General features: G+C 47.4%; 1 protein-coding gene across 2 annotated transcripts in view; it reads left to right on the plus strand.

Moving 5' to 3' along the window:
* The window catches only part of LOC139590584 (acyl-CoA (8-3)-desaturase-like), a 33,619-nt gene extending 18,674 nt beyond the window's left edge, over positions 1-14,945 (plus strand). The window contains exons 1-12 of one of the 2 annotated variants that reach the window (XM_071428300.1): positions 5,768-6,060; positions 8,014-8,124; positions 8,400-8,597; positions 9,359-9,460; positions 9,592-9,720; positions 10,853-10,913; positions 11,024-11,100; positions 11,580-11,677; positions 11,984-12,080; positions 12,284-12,363; positions 12,744-12,869; positions 13,075-14,945. In XM_071428300.1, the coding sequence (XP_071284401.1) occupies positions 5,863-6,060; positions 8,014-8,124; positions 8,400-8,597; positions 9,359-9,460; positions 9,592-9,720; positions 10,853-10,913; positions 11,024-11,100; positions 11,580-11,677; positions 11,984-12,080; positions 12,284-12,363; positions 12,744-12,869; positions 13,075-13,126 (1,329 nt within the window). In that variant the 5' untranslated portion in view covers positions 5,768-5,862 and the 3' untranslated portion in view covers positions 13,127-14,945. Of the gene's footprint in view, positions 1-5,767; positions 6,061-8,013; positions 8,125-8,399; positions 8,598-9,358; positions 9,461-9,591; positions 9,721-10,852; positions 10,914-11,023; positions 11,101-11,579; positions 11,678-11,983; positions 12,081-12,283; positions 12,364-12,743; positions 12,870-13,074 lie in introns of those variants that run through there. The other variant, XM_071428301.1, reaches the window with a different exon arrangement.
* The last annotated feature ends 489 nt before the right edge of the window (positions 14,946-15,434 follow it).

The following is a 15,434-nucleotide window of genomic DNA, read 5'->3' on the forward strand; positions in this document are numbered from 1 at the left end:
AAATTACAGCCAGACACCACATTAAGGTGGACCTGAAACTTGTTGCTTGTGGTGAGGGAAAAGTTCGCTGAGTTCTTTGAATTTGGGGATTTTAGTCCTGTAGATGGGCCTGCATATGTACAACTCAGGAAGAAATCCTTCCCTTTGAGGATGCTGAGGCCCTGGCACAGATTTCCCAGGGAAGCTGTGTCTGCCCTATCCCTGAAAGTGTCCAAGGCCATGTTGGAGGGGTTTGGAGCAACCTGGGACAGTGGAAGGTGCTTCAAGCCCCATCCAACCTGGCAGGGGGTTGGAATGGGGTGAGCTTTAAGGTCCCTCCCAACCCAAACCATTCCTGGATTCTGTGTTGATTCTATGAAATAAGCTGAAAAGGAGGTTGCTCCATTTTGGAATTTACCCCTAGATGGACAAAGAATCAAAATCAGCTCCCAGAACTCCCCACCTGGATATATCCCATGGAAAACTGCACTGTAACTTAATGACAAGCCATTGAAAGATGCTTCTGAAATAATCCCTGCTGCTCTCAGCCTCCTGCAGCACAGCCAGCCAGGCTGTCAGGCTTCAGGCAGGGCTTGTTCCGAGTTTTCTTTGGCTCCTGGGACTCAAACCAGCCCCAGCAGAGAGAGGAGAACAGGCTCTGCTCTATGGCCAAGTGGGTGAAAGGCTGCGGTCGCTGCCCGGTGTAGCTTTAGCAGCACAAAGAGCTTGTGTGAGGGACATAAAGCCCTGAGTTTAACCAAAGAGTCACGAGATGTGGGCAGAAAAGGTGAGGATTGTGAAAGGGAGCAAAGTATGGGAAGGGGGGATGTAAAAGTGGGAGAGTTTTTGCAGAAGTGGCATGTCTGCTCTTCTGCTAATGAGTCAGTGAGGGATTTCTTACTGGAATAGACTGGAATGGTGAAAAAGCAGGGAAAATTGGTAGCTCAGGTATCTTTACACTGTCTCATGCATTGGTTTAATGTTTAAAAAGTTCCTTTTCCCTGAGGAAAGCACTTTAAATATGTAGCAAAACCACAACATTTTCTGTGTTTGTTGTCTCATCCCATTGTGGAGTTTTATGTAGGAGGCAAGGTCTGATAAGTTTTTTTTTGCCAAGGTCTGATAAGTTTCTTTTAATTTGGTTTTCAGAAAGGACTAGACTTTGACTGCAGCACGCAGACTGGCACCAGCACATGGAAATGCCCTGTAGCTGTGCTGCAATCCTCATGGATGCAGGGAAAATCCTCCTTTTCACCCAGATTATAGTATGAGATCCACCACTTGGTAAGGCCAGATGGCTCCAAGGCATCTTGGCATAGTGGGAAAAGGAGGCAGCAGGAGAGAGCAGTGAACAAGGGAAAGACACAGAGCAGCTTTCTGAAGGGGAAGAGTGCAGGAACTGAGGATTTGGGGAGGGAAACAGAGTGAAAATCAGATTTAGCTGCACCTTTAAACTTTTTGATACTTTTAATAGTCTTTTTGATACCTTTTTCCTTTCTTCCAAAAAAATACATGTGAGGAGAGAAAGGACCCCAGGTTTTCTCTGTCTTTCACAAGAGGGAAAGGCTGAGGAGCTCTGAACATAAAAATAAATAATAAATTGAATAATAAATTCAAACACAGTGGGAAATAGCTAGGCAGGGAATGGGGGCCTGGAGCCTGAGGCATGGGAACCCAGTGATTAGGTTGGAATGCTGTTGCAGTCCATGCATTTAAAACAAACTGCTACCAAAGATTTACTTGGTATTTTTTACTCTGACATATTCCACTTTTTCTCTAGTCCTGGGAGAGTGGCTGAGAGCTGAGGAACTTTGAGAGGGAAACAACCAACAAAGGAACAGAAATCCCCATTGTGTGGCCATGGCTGGCAGGGATTCCACATTCTGCAGTGGATCTCGGGCTGCCCGTGGGTTTATCAGGGTCAGGGCACAAACTGCCAGGGGAGCAGGGGAGGGAATCACACTCAGACAGCAGCAGACACTGGAATTCCAGCAGACCAGGAATAAGGGGAGAAGTGCTCTGTTCTGATGCTGCTTTGTAATGGTTTCTAGTGAAAGTCCTGCTGGTATTCCCATGTTATCATCAGATCCTTTCCTTTTTTTTTTCCTTACTCAGGTTTTGCTTTCAAAAGTGTAGAACTCTAAACAACCACCACCTCGCTCCCTCAGTTGCTAATCTGAATTTATTATTTCTGAAGGACAAAAAATAAGCTTATTTTTATCTTCTCCCTTTCACAGAGTAATTCCTGGGTGATTTTCCTGCCAAGATGCAAACTCCTCACAATCTCAGTCTTTTTTGCATCTAAACAGTCACTTTTGCATTTATCAGTCAGATGAGTTATTAGAGCAGAGCACTGAGCAAATATTCCATGAAGTTACACTGTTTGTATGGAAAATCAAGACTTTATTGTGGGTATGAAGTGTTAGCAACCCTAACAAAGAGTTCTGGATAGACCACTAACTCATTTAGGCCAACTTATTCCAGAATTCCAGCTCATTCCTGATAATACAACAAGAATAAAGACAATATTTCCAGTTTCTCCCTCTTCTGCTGGTGTTACACAGATGCTTGCAGTGGATCCTAAGCCTGGTGTAGGAATGGTGTTACAGGGAGCTGTCAAGCTCTTCCCTGGTAGTAACACAATGACTAAATTAGTAGTTTCCTGCTTCATTTGCTTCATCAACGTGGCTGTTTTAATTGCACTGATGACAGAAGCTTGTAAATCATGCCACCACAATTCCCCTGTGCCTGGAATCTTCAGCTTTACTTAGCCTGAATCAAAGCCAAGAACTGAGTCTTCTTTTAGGCTCTGCCCTTTTAAACTGTTTTTTGGCATTTGTTGTTTTCCTTTTATTTTTTTTCCCCTGTGGTTTCAGACCTCACTATCCATCATTGTAACTCATTTTCTCTAAAAGGAGAAAAGAGAGACTGCAATCCTTTCAACCCATCTCCCTCTTTCCCTGATTACTGGTTTGGTCACCAGATGCTCAAATATTTAGTGAATATTTAGTGATGCCTCACCACCCAGGTCATTTGGGTATTTTAAAGCAAGTTCCAGTCAAATCATGGTAGTGAAATAAGGAATTTTAATATATTTTCTCCAAATTCTGGTCACCAGATTTGCAGGCTGAGCAGAGGAGTGAACCAAAGAGCATCTCTTCCCTCCCCTTGGATTTTTGGTGGTTCATGGTAGTGGGTTTGGTTCATGGTGGTGGTTTTGGCAGTCTGGGGAGCTGGGTCACAGCATGATGGTGACAGCAGATACAGAGGTGGAAGCAGTGAAAGTAAAACAAGGAGTCAGGGCACTGAAGGACGCATTTTACCTGGTTAATTGTGTTCCAGCAGGGATTGATGCCAGGAATCCCAGCTGGATGCAGGATGCTGGTGAGTCTATAACAGCAGCTGGTTTTTCCCTGGCAGTTTTCATGACAAAGGTCCCGTTCTTGTCCCTGAGACACCCATTGAGATCCTGAGTGGGGCAAGGGCAGGGCAAACAAACACTGCTGGCACTGGCAGGACACAGAAACCTTCCCTGCTTAGGGCTGGTGATTCCAGGAGCTTCCATGGCTTGTCTTGAATCATCTGCTGAGAGGAAAACAATCACAGCCAGGGATTTCATGTCAGAAGGAGCTTGGAAGAAAATTCCAAATGCTGTTGTATAATTTGTGTTAATAAGACTTAACAGCCCTTATAGCTGCTGAAACTATAGGAAGCACATGAAGGGAACAAGAGTGGATTTTATCGAGTTTAGTGGTGCTTTTTGCCTGTTAAGATCCCTCAAAGCAAGTATCCAAAGGTTTAACTCGTGTAGGAAGATGGAATTTATTTGCTTTTAACAAATATAGGAAAAAGAAAACTGATCTCTTCATGTCGCCTGTATTCATGATAAAAGATCATAAATATCAACTAAATTTAGGATAAATATTCTGTTGTGCAATTGATGATGGGAAAAAAGATCATTTTAAATAATTACTGCACTGTTCTGAGGACAATTATATTTTAAAAGATACTAAACATCTATTAATGTTTATTAATATGAATTGCCAAAGGGATGGAAATAAAAACATTCCATCCAGTGTTTTGCAGGCACAGAATTCCAAGATGTGATGTAGCCATCAAGTGATGCAGCCTGGTGGCTCTTTGTTTCTATGGTTACCTTCAACTGGAATTGCTGTAACTAGGTCAGATTGGAAGGTGTGAATGGAAACAAAGAAATCTGGGATCAATAACAAGAGTTCAGGGAGAAGGCTGGTGCTGCTGTGGAAAGGGAAATGAGTGTAGGGAGAGGAATTTAAATTTGTAACTCATATGGATGAGGTCCCACACAGAGGGATTGGTCTGTTTTAGCATCATTCACTCTTCCAGCATTATTCGGCTGTCTGAAGGATCATCTGCAGGGTTTTGATGTGATTTACCTGTGGCAACACCTTCCCTCCCTCTGGCTGCATATCCAGGCATGAGCAGCCAAAAGGAGCCTCAGGAACAGGAAAGGCTGAGGCAGCTGGAAGGGAGAACAGATGGAAGAGAGGGAAGGATCTTCTGGAAAGGGGAAGCAAAATCAAGGGTAGGGAAGATATGTCACAGTCAGCATAGAAATAAGGAGAAACAGGTTGTAAAAGTGGTTCAAAAGAAGGAACTTGAGTGTGAGGAAGGGAAACTCCCTGTGGTGCCTTAAGTTTTAGCTTTCATATTTTTCAGATTCTGCATTCATATATAACTCTGAACTTCACATAAAGTGTTAGAAAGTTGTCTTCACAGTTTAGTTAGACAAAACAATCTTTTTCCAGCCCCAGAACCAAGGACACAGTTGCAGCTTCCAGCCCAGTGTAAACAGTGAATGAGGAGAGCAAACTGGGAGGATGGGACTTCATAACCTGAAGCTGTAATTGGACAATTAACCCCAATAGGTAAATGGACCAAAACTTATAAAAGTGTGAAAACTCATGACCAGTCCTTCATCTTAGGTCCATCTTGGGTAGAGACATGGCCAAGCTCTTGCTGTGCCCAAGGTGTATCCTTTGAAGACCTTTTAATAAATACCTAGCTTATTCCTTTAACTCTTCTAGCCTCTGTTCCAGGTAGCCTCTCTAGGCATCACCTGGAAGGGCAGTGGAGACAGGTGGGGGTCGGTCTCTCCCCCAGGTAACAAGTGACAGGACAAGAGGAAACAGCCTCAAGGTGTGCTGGGGAGGTTTAAGTTGGATATGAGGGAGAATTGTTGTCAAGGGTTGACAAGCCCTGGAGCAGACTGTCGGGGCAGTGGTGGAATCAGCTGGGGGGATTTAAAAACCGTGTGTATGTGGCATTTGGAAATGTGTTTCCGTGGCGCCCAGCAACAGGATGAGGGGCAAAGGCTATAAACTAAAAACTCCAGAAGTTTCACCTCAACGTGAGGAAGAACTTCTTTACATTGAGGATGGCAGGGTCCTCTGGAGCAGGTGGCACAGGACCCAGGTGGGTTTGGAGACTCCAGAGAGGGGGACTCCACATCCTTCCTGAGGTCCCTGAGCAGCCTGTCCCAGTGTCCTGCCATCTTTGGCAGGGTCAGGTTGAACTGAATGATCTCCAGAGCTCCCTTTCAACCCGAACGCTCCCGTGGTTCTGTGGCTGATGGGCTGGGCAGTGCTGGGGGACTCGCTGCTCCCAGCGAAGTGACTCCGGGAGCCATCCCAGCCCGGACAGCCCGGGTTCCCTTCCCTCCGTGTGCCACCCCCGAGCGCCCCAGCATCCCGGCCGCCCCTCTCGGCCCCGGGGGCGGGCGCACGGCGGGCGCAGCCCAGTGGGCGGGGGGACCGGGCTGGGCGTGGGGGCTCCGGGGAGGCGGAGCCGGGCCGGGCCGAGCCGAGCCGAGCCGAGCCGAGCCCGGGCGAGCCGATCCCGGCCATGGAGGGTTCGGAGCCCGTGCGGGGGGAGATGCGGCGCTTCACCTGGGAGGAGATCGGGCAGCGGAACGGGCGGGGGCCGGCGCCGCAGGAGCGCTGGCTGGTGATCGACAGGAAGGTGTACGACATCAGCCACTTCTGCCGGAGACACCCGGGGGGCTCCCGGGTCATCAGCCACTATGCCGGGCAGGACGCCACGGTGAGCGGCCGGCTGCGGCCCCGGCAGCCCGGCAGGGAGGGCTGCAGGAGGGATGAGCGCGGAGCGGGATCCCGGGGGCTGGGAGCTGGGAGCAGGATCCCTGGGGCTGGGAGCAGGCACGAACCCTGGGCTGTGTCACACACGGTGCGCTGGGAGCGGTGTGCAAGGGGACACACAGCGCGCACGCTCCGCTGGGAATTGTTTGCGATTGTTGTTACGAGGAAGCGCTGCTGGAGGAATGACTGAGAAACCGCAGGCGGGAATGAAAAGCAACCCAAATACCGTCCGTAATTTCTGCACGCAGAGGAGTATCGGGTGCTGCCACCCGTGTGGCACACGCGGTGACAGAGTTGTTGTTTGCCTTCGCCCTCCTCCAACTTCCCCAACCCGAGAGATGGCACTAGAGCAGAATTTCACTGAAAGTCGTATTTCAGTCACGAAAAAGGAATGAATCACTCGTGTCTGAGTGCCAGGGGCTGTTGCAGAGTGGAGTAAATGCTGCTGGAGTAGGGTGGCTTTGCCAGTGGTGTTTCCTTCCTTTGTCTGCTTGTGCCTTTTCCATGAATCTCTCCAAATGCGCGCGTTTGGACCCAAGGGTGGATATGGGGTGGGAATCCACCTCTAGGATGGTGTTGATGGACCGTGTTTCAGCCAGGCTGGAACTTGAAATCTCCACGTGAATATCCCATGGTAGGAATATCATTTAGAGCCAAAAATTACTAGTGAATTTGCAACATTTTGTGAGAGCAGGGTGCACATGTGCGTTTTTTCAAAGCCCTGCCACTGGCACAGGTTGCCCAGACAAGTGGTGGAGCTCCATCCCTGGAAGTGCTCCGGGCTGGCTGGGTGGAGCTTGGAGCAACCTGCAAAGTGTCCGTGGCAGGGGGGAATGAGATGAGCTCTGAAGGGCCTTTCTCACCCGAACATTCTGAGTTTCTGTGATCACGAAAGGGTCAGCCCATGGAGTGAGCAGGGCTGCATGGTGGGATTGCAGCCAGCTGCATTCTTTTGGTGATGGTGATGATATCAGTGCCACTGCCGGCTGCAGTTGAACTGCTGACCGCTCAGAAACCCCTGCCAAGTTTTATTTCCCGGTGGTTTTGTCCCTGGGGGTCAAAAGAACAAGGCTCCACAAAACCAGGAAAAACTGGGAAGTAAAGGAAGAACTCCTCTGGTTCGCTGTTCTGATTTCTAGAAGGTGCAGTCAGCCGTCCCCTAACCCCCAGCTGGGATTGCACTCCAGGTTTTACAGTCTTCATGGAAAGGATTGGTCTAAATGTGTGGTACCATCCTCCCCTGCTCTGCCCACATACTCCTCCCCATTTTTCCCTCCTTTTCTAATGAGAAAATGCAAATGCTGGTTCCCCTCTCTTTTTCCCTCCTTTATTCAGTGACCCTGAGCAGGGAGGATGCTACAGCTGACCTAGAGCTGGCAACACCAGCCAGATTTTTAACCCCTTTCCTGACCAGAGATCTTTTAAAAGCACATTTTATTTTAAAAGCACACAATGATGGCCTAGTAATTACAGTGATAAACAATGCACGGTGCAGGAATCTTACAAAATAATGCCCAGCAAGCAAATATTGTCCCAGAAAATTAAAAAAATCCACATCCTTAGGTTGAGGGAGATTGTAAAAATATGCTAATTTGGGCATCAGGAGGTAAATGTCAAAAAGGAGGTAAATGGGAGATCAGGAATTAGATACCAAAGTGCCATGTGTGCCTACAGGATTTGTAATTTAAATAGAGGGACAGAATCTGTAGTGATAACAGCCACATGTGGGTTTTTTCACCTGGTTGCCATGGAGATTGACACCTCATTTCAATAATAAAAGTAACTGCTTTCCCCAACAGGAATCTTTTGAATGGTCCAGCATATCATGGAATAGATTTCTTTTGCTGCCACCTGAATGATGATTTTTCTTCATCCTGTTCCTCTGTCTGCATTTCAGGATCCTTTCATTGCTTTTCATCTTGACAAGGCACTGGTAAGGAAGTACATGAACCCTCTCCTGATTGGGGAACTGGCACCAGATCAGCCCAGCTTTGAGCCCAGCAAGAACGTGAGTGTCATAAAAACTTGGTTTTGGGGTTGAAATTGGGCTGTTTAACTTTTCTGACTGGCAGGCAGAACTCCCTGTACATAAGATCACAGGATCTCCTGGAATCACTGTTGGCTGAAGCTTCATTTCACAGCATTATTTGTAGTTTTAGCAAAGATTTGTCTCCAGGTGACCCTCAGCTTTCCCCCTTTTCATCCCTGAGAAGGAAAACTATGCTCCTATTGATGTTCCTGAGGTGTTTTCTGACCAGTGGATGCTTTTGGGTCTCCCCACAGAAAAAGCTGGTGGAGGATTTCCGTGAGCTCCGTGCCACCGTGGAGAGGATGGGGCTTCTCCAGCCCAACCACGCCTTTTTCATCCTCTATCTCTGCCACATCTTGATGCTGGATGTTGCAGCCTGGCTCATCATCTGGTATTTTGGAGCATCCTTGGTGCCTTTCCTCTTCTCTGCTGTGCTTCTGGGCACTGTCCAGGTGAGCAACTACACAAATAAGCCCCAAAAAGCCAAATTTGGGACTTGGGGGCTTGTTGCCGTAAGCAGGGGACAGATCATATCATGATGGACTTCCCCAAATCCTGCTTCTCTCTGGATTCCACCAAAAGGCAAAACTACACATGCTGCTGTGGCAGAGCAGGCTTTGCCTTGCTTTTTCCTCCCCATATTCCATCAAAGCTTTCCTTATTCCAGCCTTCCCCACACGATGAAAGCTGTGCCCCGCTCCTGAGCTCCACGGTGCCAGAACTCTGAGGCAGTGTGCAGGGGCCAAGCCACTGTGTTCCCATGGGAACTTGCAGGGAGTTAGAGGAGAGGGCAGAGCAGCTCTCAAAGCCCCAGCTATTCCTCCCGTGGCCAGTGATCCCCTTGGAATTACAAGTACTTGGAGGAGGCAGCAGCAAGCTGCTCCTTAAAGGAGACTTTGTTGCTGATTTCAGAGCAGTTTTGTGAGGGAATAAATGCTGGATCTCAGCTCTGTGGCTGTTTTTTTCCCATGACTTTTTTTCCCTTCCTCATGGAAACAACTGTCCAGGACTAAAAGTCATTAGGCAGAGTCTGGAGTGCACTGGTGTGTAGTGAAAAAGGAGAGTTGGGATTGGGCCTTGGCAGTGGAAGTGCTTTTGCTATCCAGGGATACGCTGTGAGGAGCGTGGGAGTGGGAGAAGAAAGCCCTTTTCAGACACAGACCCTCCTGGCAGTTCTTTTTCCCCAGCAGCACTGTTGTATTCTTCATTCCAGGCCCAGGCTGGCTGGCTCCAGCATGATTTTGGACACCTGTCAGTCTTCAGCAAGTCCAGGTGGAACCACTGGGTGCACAAGTTTGTCATCGGCCACCTCAAGGTGAGCACGGGGTGTGGGGAGGGGCTGCCAGAGCCCTGCTCTTCAGCCAGAGCCAATCCCAGGGTAAGGAGAGAACTGAGGGCAGAAGATCCACCTTGTTTAGGGCACTTTCTCCTCATCCATTCCCACAGGGAGCCCCGGCCAGCTGGTGGAATCACCTCCACTTCCAGCACCACGCCAAACCCAACTGCTTCCGGAAGGATCCCGATGTCAACATGCACCCCTTGTTTTTTGCTCTTGGGAAAACCCTCTCTGTGGAGGTGAGACCTAAGAGAAGCTGGGAAGTGACAGCAGTAGGATTCAAAATTTGGGAAGCTGCAGAGAGCTTGGACACTAATTAGTATGATTTTATATGGTGCTGCTTTGCCTTCCACTAGTCCCTAATATTCCTCAGTAATATTCCAGCAATTCTGAGACCTTTGTATTCTTAAAGCTTCACTCAAAGTTATTTTTGCAGTGTTGGATGATAAGAATGAAATATTTGTCACAATTACAAGTTCCTATTTCCCTTGATGAGAGAATTTCAGTTTTATGAAGATCAGAACTACAAGTTTTTCTCTTTTGCCAAGATCAGTGTGACTAATTGTAGTGATCTGGGGATCAGATGGGAAGCAGCAGATGACAAGCCAGGGCTGTCTGGAACTTTTACAATTCCTGATCAAAGAAGCTATTTCAGTGGTCTCAGCCTGGCAGTGGGTGTCACAGTGGTTCCCATCTGGAGTCCAGCTCTATTTCTGGTACAGCTCTGCAGTTAAATGAGTGTCTTTAGCATTTGCTGTCCTTTAAAAAAAAAGCTATGTAAATTCATAGTGTCACTTTAAATGCTCTGATTTGTATTGAAATTAAGGGATGGGCTATTGGGAATTAATTTGAGCATGTACAGGGATATCATGGCATTCCTTAAGGAAGCCAGTGGCTTGATCTGTTATGTTTGTACAGCAAACATTGAAAAATGAGCAGCCTCAGAGGGATCTGTTCACCCTCATTCTTGTGGACACAGTTTCATGCTTAGATGCTCACTTCTCTCTTTTCCAGACTATTTGCAAGGGGATGGGAGTTCCACACACTGCCATCTTCATTAACAGTATCATAACAGTACCACAGCTTGAGGTTTTTAATTCTGAAGCTCTGCTTTGTCAGCAAACTGTTTGTGTGGGTTTTTATTTCAGCATTTTTAGGCAGCTTCTGCCCTCTGTAGGGGCAGAGCTTCCTGTGCAGGTCGCTGTGTGTGTGCAAGGCACTGCCCAGCCCCTTCTGCAGGGTGAAAACTCCTCCAGGCCGAGGTCCCCAGGGATGGTAGATGCTGGCTTGGTTGGATACAAGATCTCCTGGAAGTTAAGGAGTGTGTGCACAGGTGTCTTCATGGCCTGAGTAATTTGTGTATTTTAACAGCTTGGTGTGCAAAAGAAGAAATTCATGCCTTACAACCACCAGCACAAGTACTTCTTCATCAGTGAGTAACCTCCCCCTGTGCAGTTCCATGGCCAGCAGTCACTCTGCCCCTTGTTTTCCCATTCCATCCCATCCTGCTGGGATAATTCATGGCTCTGTTTGTCCCTGCAGTCGGTCCCCCAGCGCTGGTGCCACTTTATTTCCAGTGGTACATCTTCTACTTCGCCGTGCAGCGGAAGCAGTGGGTGGTGAGTCAGCTCCACAGGGGCCAGGGGGGGCTTCTCCTGGGTTTAGGGATGAATTCCAGTGCCAGATTTACTGGGAGTTGTGTGTGTCTGCAGCAAAGGATGTGGGTATAGATTTGGGAATGGTGTTTGCCAAAGGGGGATCTTCCACAGCTTTTCTTTATGAAAGATCCTCTGGGAAACAAAAAATGTTCTCTGGTGTTCTGGGTTTTGGTTTTCTCACTGCTTGGTTCCTCTTTAGATCCAGGGGAAAATGTGGTGCTTTAGAGCATGTCCTGTCTGGTGTTGGCCCTCTGCTGGGCTCATGGAACCAGGATCATTCCTGAGCACAGAGAATGGTGTCAAGTTCCTTTGTGATGAAGCTGGGGAGGAAAAATTGATCAGTAGAAGATGTTACGGGAGATTTTAAAGGGAGTGATGGTAAATTCAGAAGTCAGAAATTCTTCCTTCTAATGAAGTTTTGCCTGTCCCCTGTACTACAGGACCTGGCCTGGATGCTGTCCTTCTACATCCGATTCTACCTCACCTACTTGCCCTTCCTGGGTGTGAAGGGTACCCTGGGGCTCCACCTGCTAGTCAGGTATCATTCAACTGACAGCTCCAACGTTTTCTCTGCCTAGTTTGTGTCAGTCCTTCGTGTCTGCTTTTCTCCAGCCCTCTGGTTATTTTTCTCATCACTCCCTGTTCTTCTCTCTCCTGATCCTTTCAGTGGGACAGGGTTTCTTGTCAGGCTGCAGGAGTTGGAAGGTGTGTGTAGGTCTGATCTGTTTGTGTTTCTGGTGTTTATTTTGTCAGGCAGCAACCAGCTGGTGTGTGCACAAGTGTTTTGTACTGACTTGTCACATCATGGGTGTGTGATTTGTGATGGTTTTTTGTTTTTGCACAGGTTTATAGAAAGCAACTGGTTTGTCTGGGTCACACAAATGAATCACATCCCCATGCACATTGATTATGATAAGAATGTGGACTGGTTCTCTACCCAGGTGAGACCTTATTTATGGAGATATGTGACAGTTCTGGGTGTGTAAAATCCATCTATCTCAGCCTGGCCACCTCATGTTGGCTGGAAATAAGTCCTGGAGCTGTTGTGTCCAGCCAGAATTCCTGTGGGGATGAGAAACCTGTATTTGAGACTTGGCATTGCTAAAATAATACTTAAACCAGGACTTCTTTTTTTTCCTTTCAGCTCCAGGCAACCTGCAATGTTCGTCAGTCCTTGTTCAACGACTGGTTCAGTGGCCACCTGAACTTCCAGATTGAGCACCAGTAAGTGGAAACAGGGGTTGGGAATAGTTCCAAGGACCAGGGCTGAAAAGCCTCTGAGGTCCCTCTATCAGCTGAGACAGGAACAAAAGATAATGTGGGTTCCATTTTGTGCTCTTTGTGTGGGGGTGGAACAGGAACTCCAAAATGAAAATTTCTGGAGCACCAGTGAGCTCCAGCACCACTTCAGATCAAGCTGTACGGCACACGGGGGAGAATTCCCAGCACAGGCACTGAAGGGACACGAGAGGGACATTGTAGAGCACCCATGGCTTTGGCACAAGGGGAATTGGGGGCACTTCCAGAATTAGGCCCAGCAGTGGGACCAGGATTCCACGTGGTGGTGAGGGATGCCATTGAATCAGCACCTCCTTTTCCCACAGCCTTTTCCCTACAATGCCACGGCACAACTACTGGAAGGTGGCCCCTCTGGTGAAGTCCCTGTGTGCCAAGTATGGCATTGAGTACCAGTGCAAGCCTCTGCTCACAGCCTTTGCAGACATCGTGCAGTGAGTATTGACCCGCTGTGTGCCCAAGACAAGGGCTGTCAGTGCTGTGGAGTGAAAAGGGGAGGGAACAGACAGGAAGGGGCAGCATCTAAAGGTCCCTTCTCACCCAAATCACTTCATGATCTCCTTTGCTTCGTCTGTAGAATTCTCCCCATGAGGCTCTGGTTGGAATGTGGGGTTCATTCCCTTGTTTCTCTCTTGGCAGCTCTTTGAAAGATTCAGGGGAGCTCTGGCTCGATGCTTATCTACATAAATAAGCAGCAGTGGATCCCTGCAGAGGAATTCCCCAGCCTTGCTGCCTCCTGTGGTGGTCACCCTGAAGATCCTGCACTGAGGAGAGCTGGCTAAGCCAGATTTGGGGAGGTGGTGCTGCTTAATTCCATGGATGAATGTAATTAATATGATTTTTCCTTTTTTTGGTTGGTTTTCTTATTTTGTTGGGTTTTTTTTTTTTTAATACGTGCTCCTAATTTTTTCTTGTGCTTCTTTCATTCCTCTTCTCTGGTGCTGAGTTCTGAGGAGAAGCTGGATGGAGGAGGTTGTGTCCCACCAAGCTGGGTGCAGCTTTGGGATTGGGAACAGATTCCTTTCCATCTGCTGATCCTTCATTTGCTGAGTATATAGGAGGGAAGCTTCTTATCTAACATAGGCTTTTTTGGGGTGGCTCTCATTGTGAGTGTGGTAAGAAAGTTGGGACAGTGTGAAATCAAGGAATGTGGGAATTACAGAAGTGTGGAAGCTCTAGGGAATGGGGTAAGTTCAGTATTTTCAAATCCCTGTTTGTAATAGGGAGTTCCCAGACCAATTTGTACATATGTGGGTGGGGTGGGGAGGTGCAGGCAGCAGTTCTCTAGGAATAGGATCTAGTTAGAGCCCTCATTGAGATAGGGAAACAGGAAAGTGGAAGTTTTTCCATGGGCCATATTCTGTGGGAATGCTGCTCTCCACATCTCTGGAAGCCTCTGGGTTATTTGGCCACTGGTGCTGATCCGGGGGGATCTGCAAGGGGTTTCCTTCATGCCAGACTTTGGAGTGTTGTGAAGCCACTACTGAGTCAGAAGAGAGAGAAACCTGTCCCATCCATACCCAGGATCCCTACAGGAGTGACAGAGGAAGTGAAAGCATTCCAGACCAGGCTGGACAAGGCTTGGAGCAGCCTGGTTTAGTGGAATACAATAAACCATGGCAAGGGGTGGAATGAGCTGAGCTTTAAGGTCCCTTCCAACCCAAACCGTTCTACAATGATTCTGTGTGAAGGGTGATCATAATCACTCCTGATTAGTGCCTGAAGCTTTGGGCTTTTTTGGACCTCTGGGTGATTTGTTAAAAGGAGAGAATTCCTGCCTCCTGGCCCATGGAGAGTGAGGCATTCCTGCTTGAGCAGCAGACAAATCTAAGGAAGTTAGAAAGGTAGTAGGGGTCAGACTGCTGTTTAAAAGTGTTTAACTTTTCATTCAGCTGCATATCCACAGGCACACCTCAGCCAAAACATTGCTGGTCTCCCTCTCTTGGATGATGTGCCTTCCAAACACACCCCAATCCTGTGGGATTTACTGGACAGTCTTACTGCCTTTTCTGGGGCCTTTTAATTTACTGTTCCAACAGTATGCCAAGCCAGTATGCCAAGCCAGGATGTAGCACCTGCCACATCACTGAGGAAGATGCTCCATCACCCTGGTCCCCCAGGGACTGGTGGATTAGAATCCAGGAGGGATGGGTTGATTTTGAGGATTTTTTTCCCAATCAACGTCCAAAATGAGGATGAGGTGTAGACAGAATGGAAGAAATAGATCTTCTCAGGCCAAGAGTGTTGTTAAGCACAGGATAGAATTGTAATGGGAATAATAATACAGTCATACCTATATAATATATATAATACTGTTATTGTTATAATATAATAATATATTGTTATATAATAACAATACATCATACAATCAAATACCTGTTGATTAGGACCATAAAGAAAGTGGGCCTTAGTTATTGTTTTACCTTGGTTTTTTCCTGCTCCATTTCTTTCCCTTGTATTACAACTGTGGATGGAGGAAAGTCTATTAATAAAATTCCTTGTCTTACCAATTTGTGCTGTCATCAGAGTAAAATACATCTGTGCAAGAGTCTTCACTCTGTAAAAGGTGGAACAAATGGCTGTCCACAGCTACAGAGAGAGAACTGCCATAAACCTCTTTCTCCAGAATGTGCTTCTCCTGTGTTTTCCCTGCTACAATAAAGAGGGAACATTCACCATGCAATAAACCAAATGCCTGGATAACCAGGAAAAATAACACAGATGAGCAGATTGACAGTCCTGAAGAGTAAGAGTGAAAGGGGACCTGACTCAGCATAACCAGGTATGAATGTGCTGAGTTTCCTGGAAGTTTTCCAGGCTAGAGAAGAGTTTTCTAGAGAGTTTTCCAGGATCAAGAAATACACTGAATGACACGACCTTGGAAGAACATCAGCCCAATTTTGCCATCTAGTGGAAACCTTTTGGCCTTAAAAATGGAGCCTGAACATTGTGGAATAGCCACAGGGTGGCAGTCAGACATCAGAAGGGGAGGAGGACAT

The sequence above is a fragment of the Agelaius tricolor genome, unplaced genomic scaffold (assembly GCF_023055355.1).
Source record: "Agelaius tricolor isolate 1412-34295 unplaced genomic scaffold, bAgeTri1.0.p SCAF_5, whole genome shotgun sequence".
NCBI classification, from domain to species: domain Eukaryota; kingdom Metazoa; phylum Chordata; class Aves; order Passeriformes; family Icteridae; genus Agelaius; species Agelaius tricolor.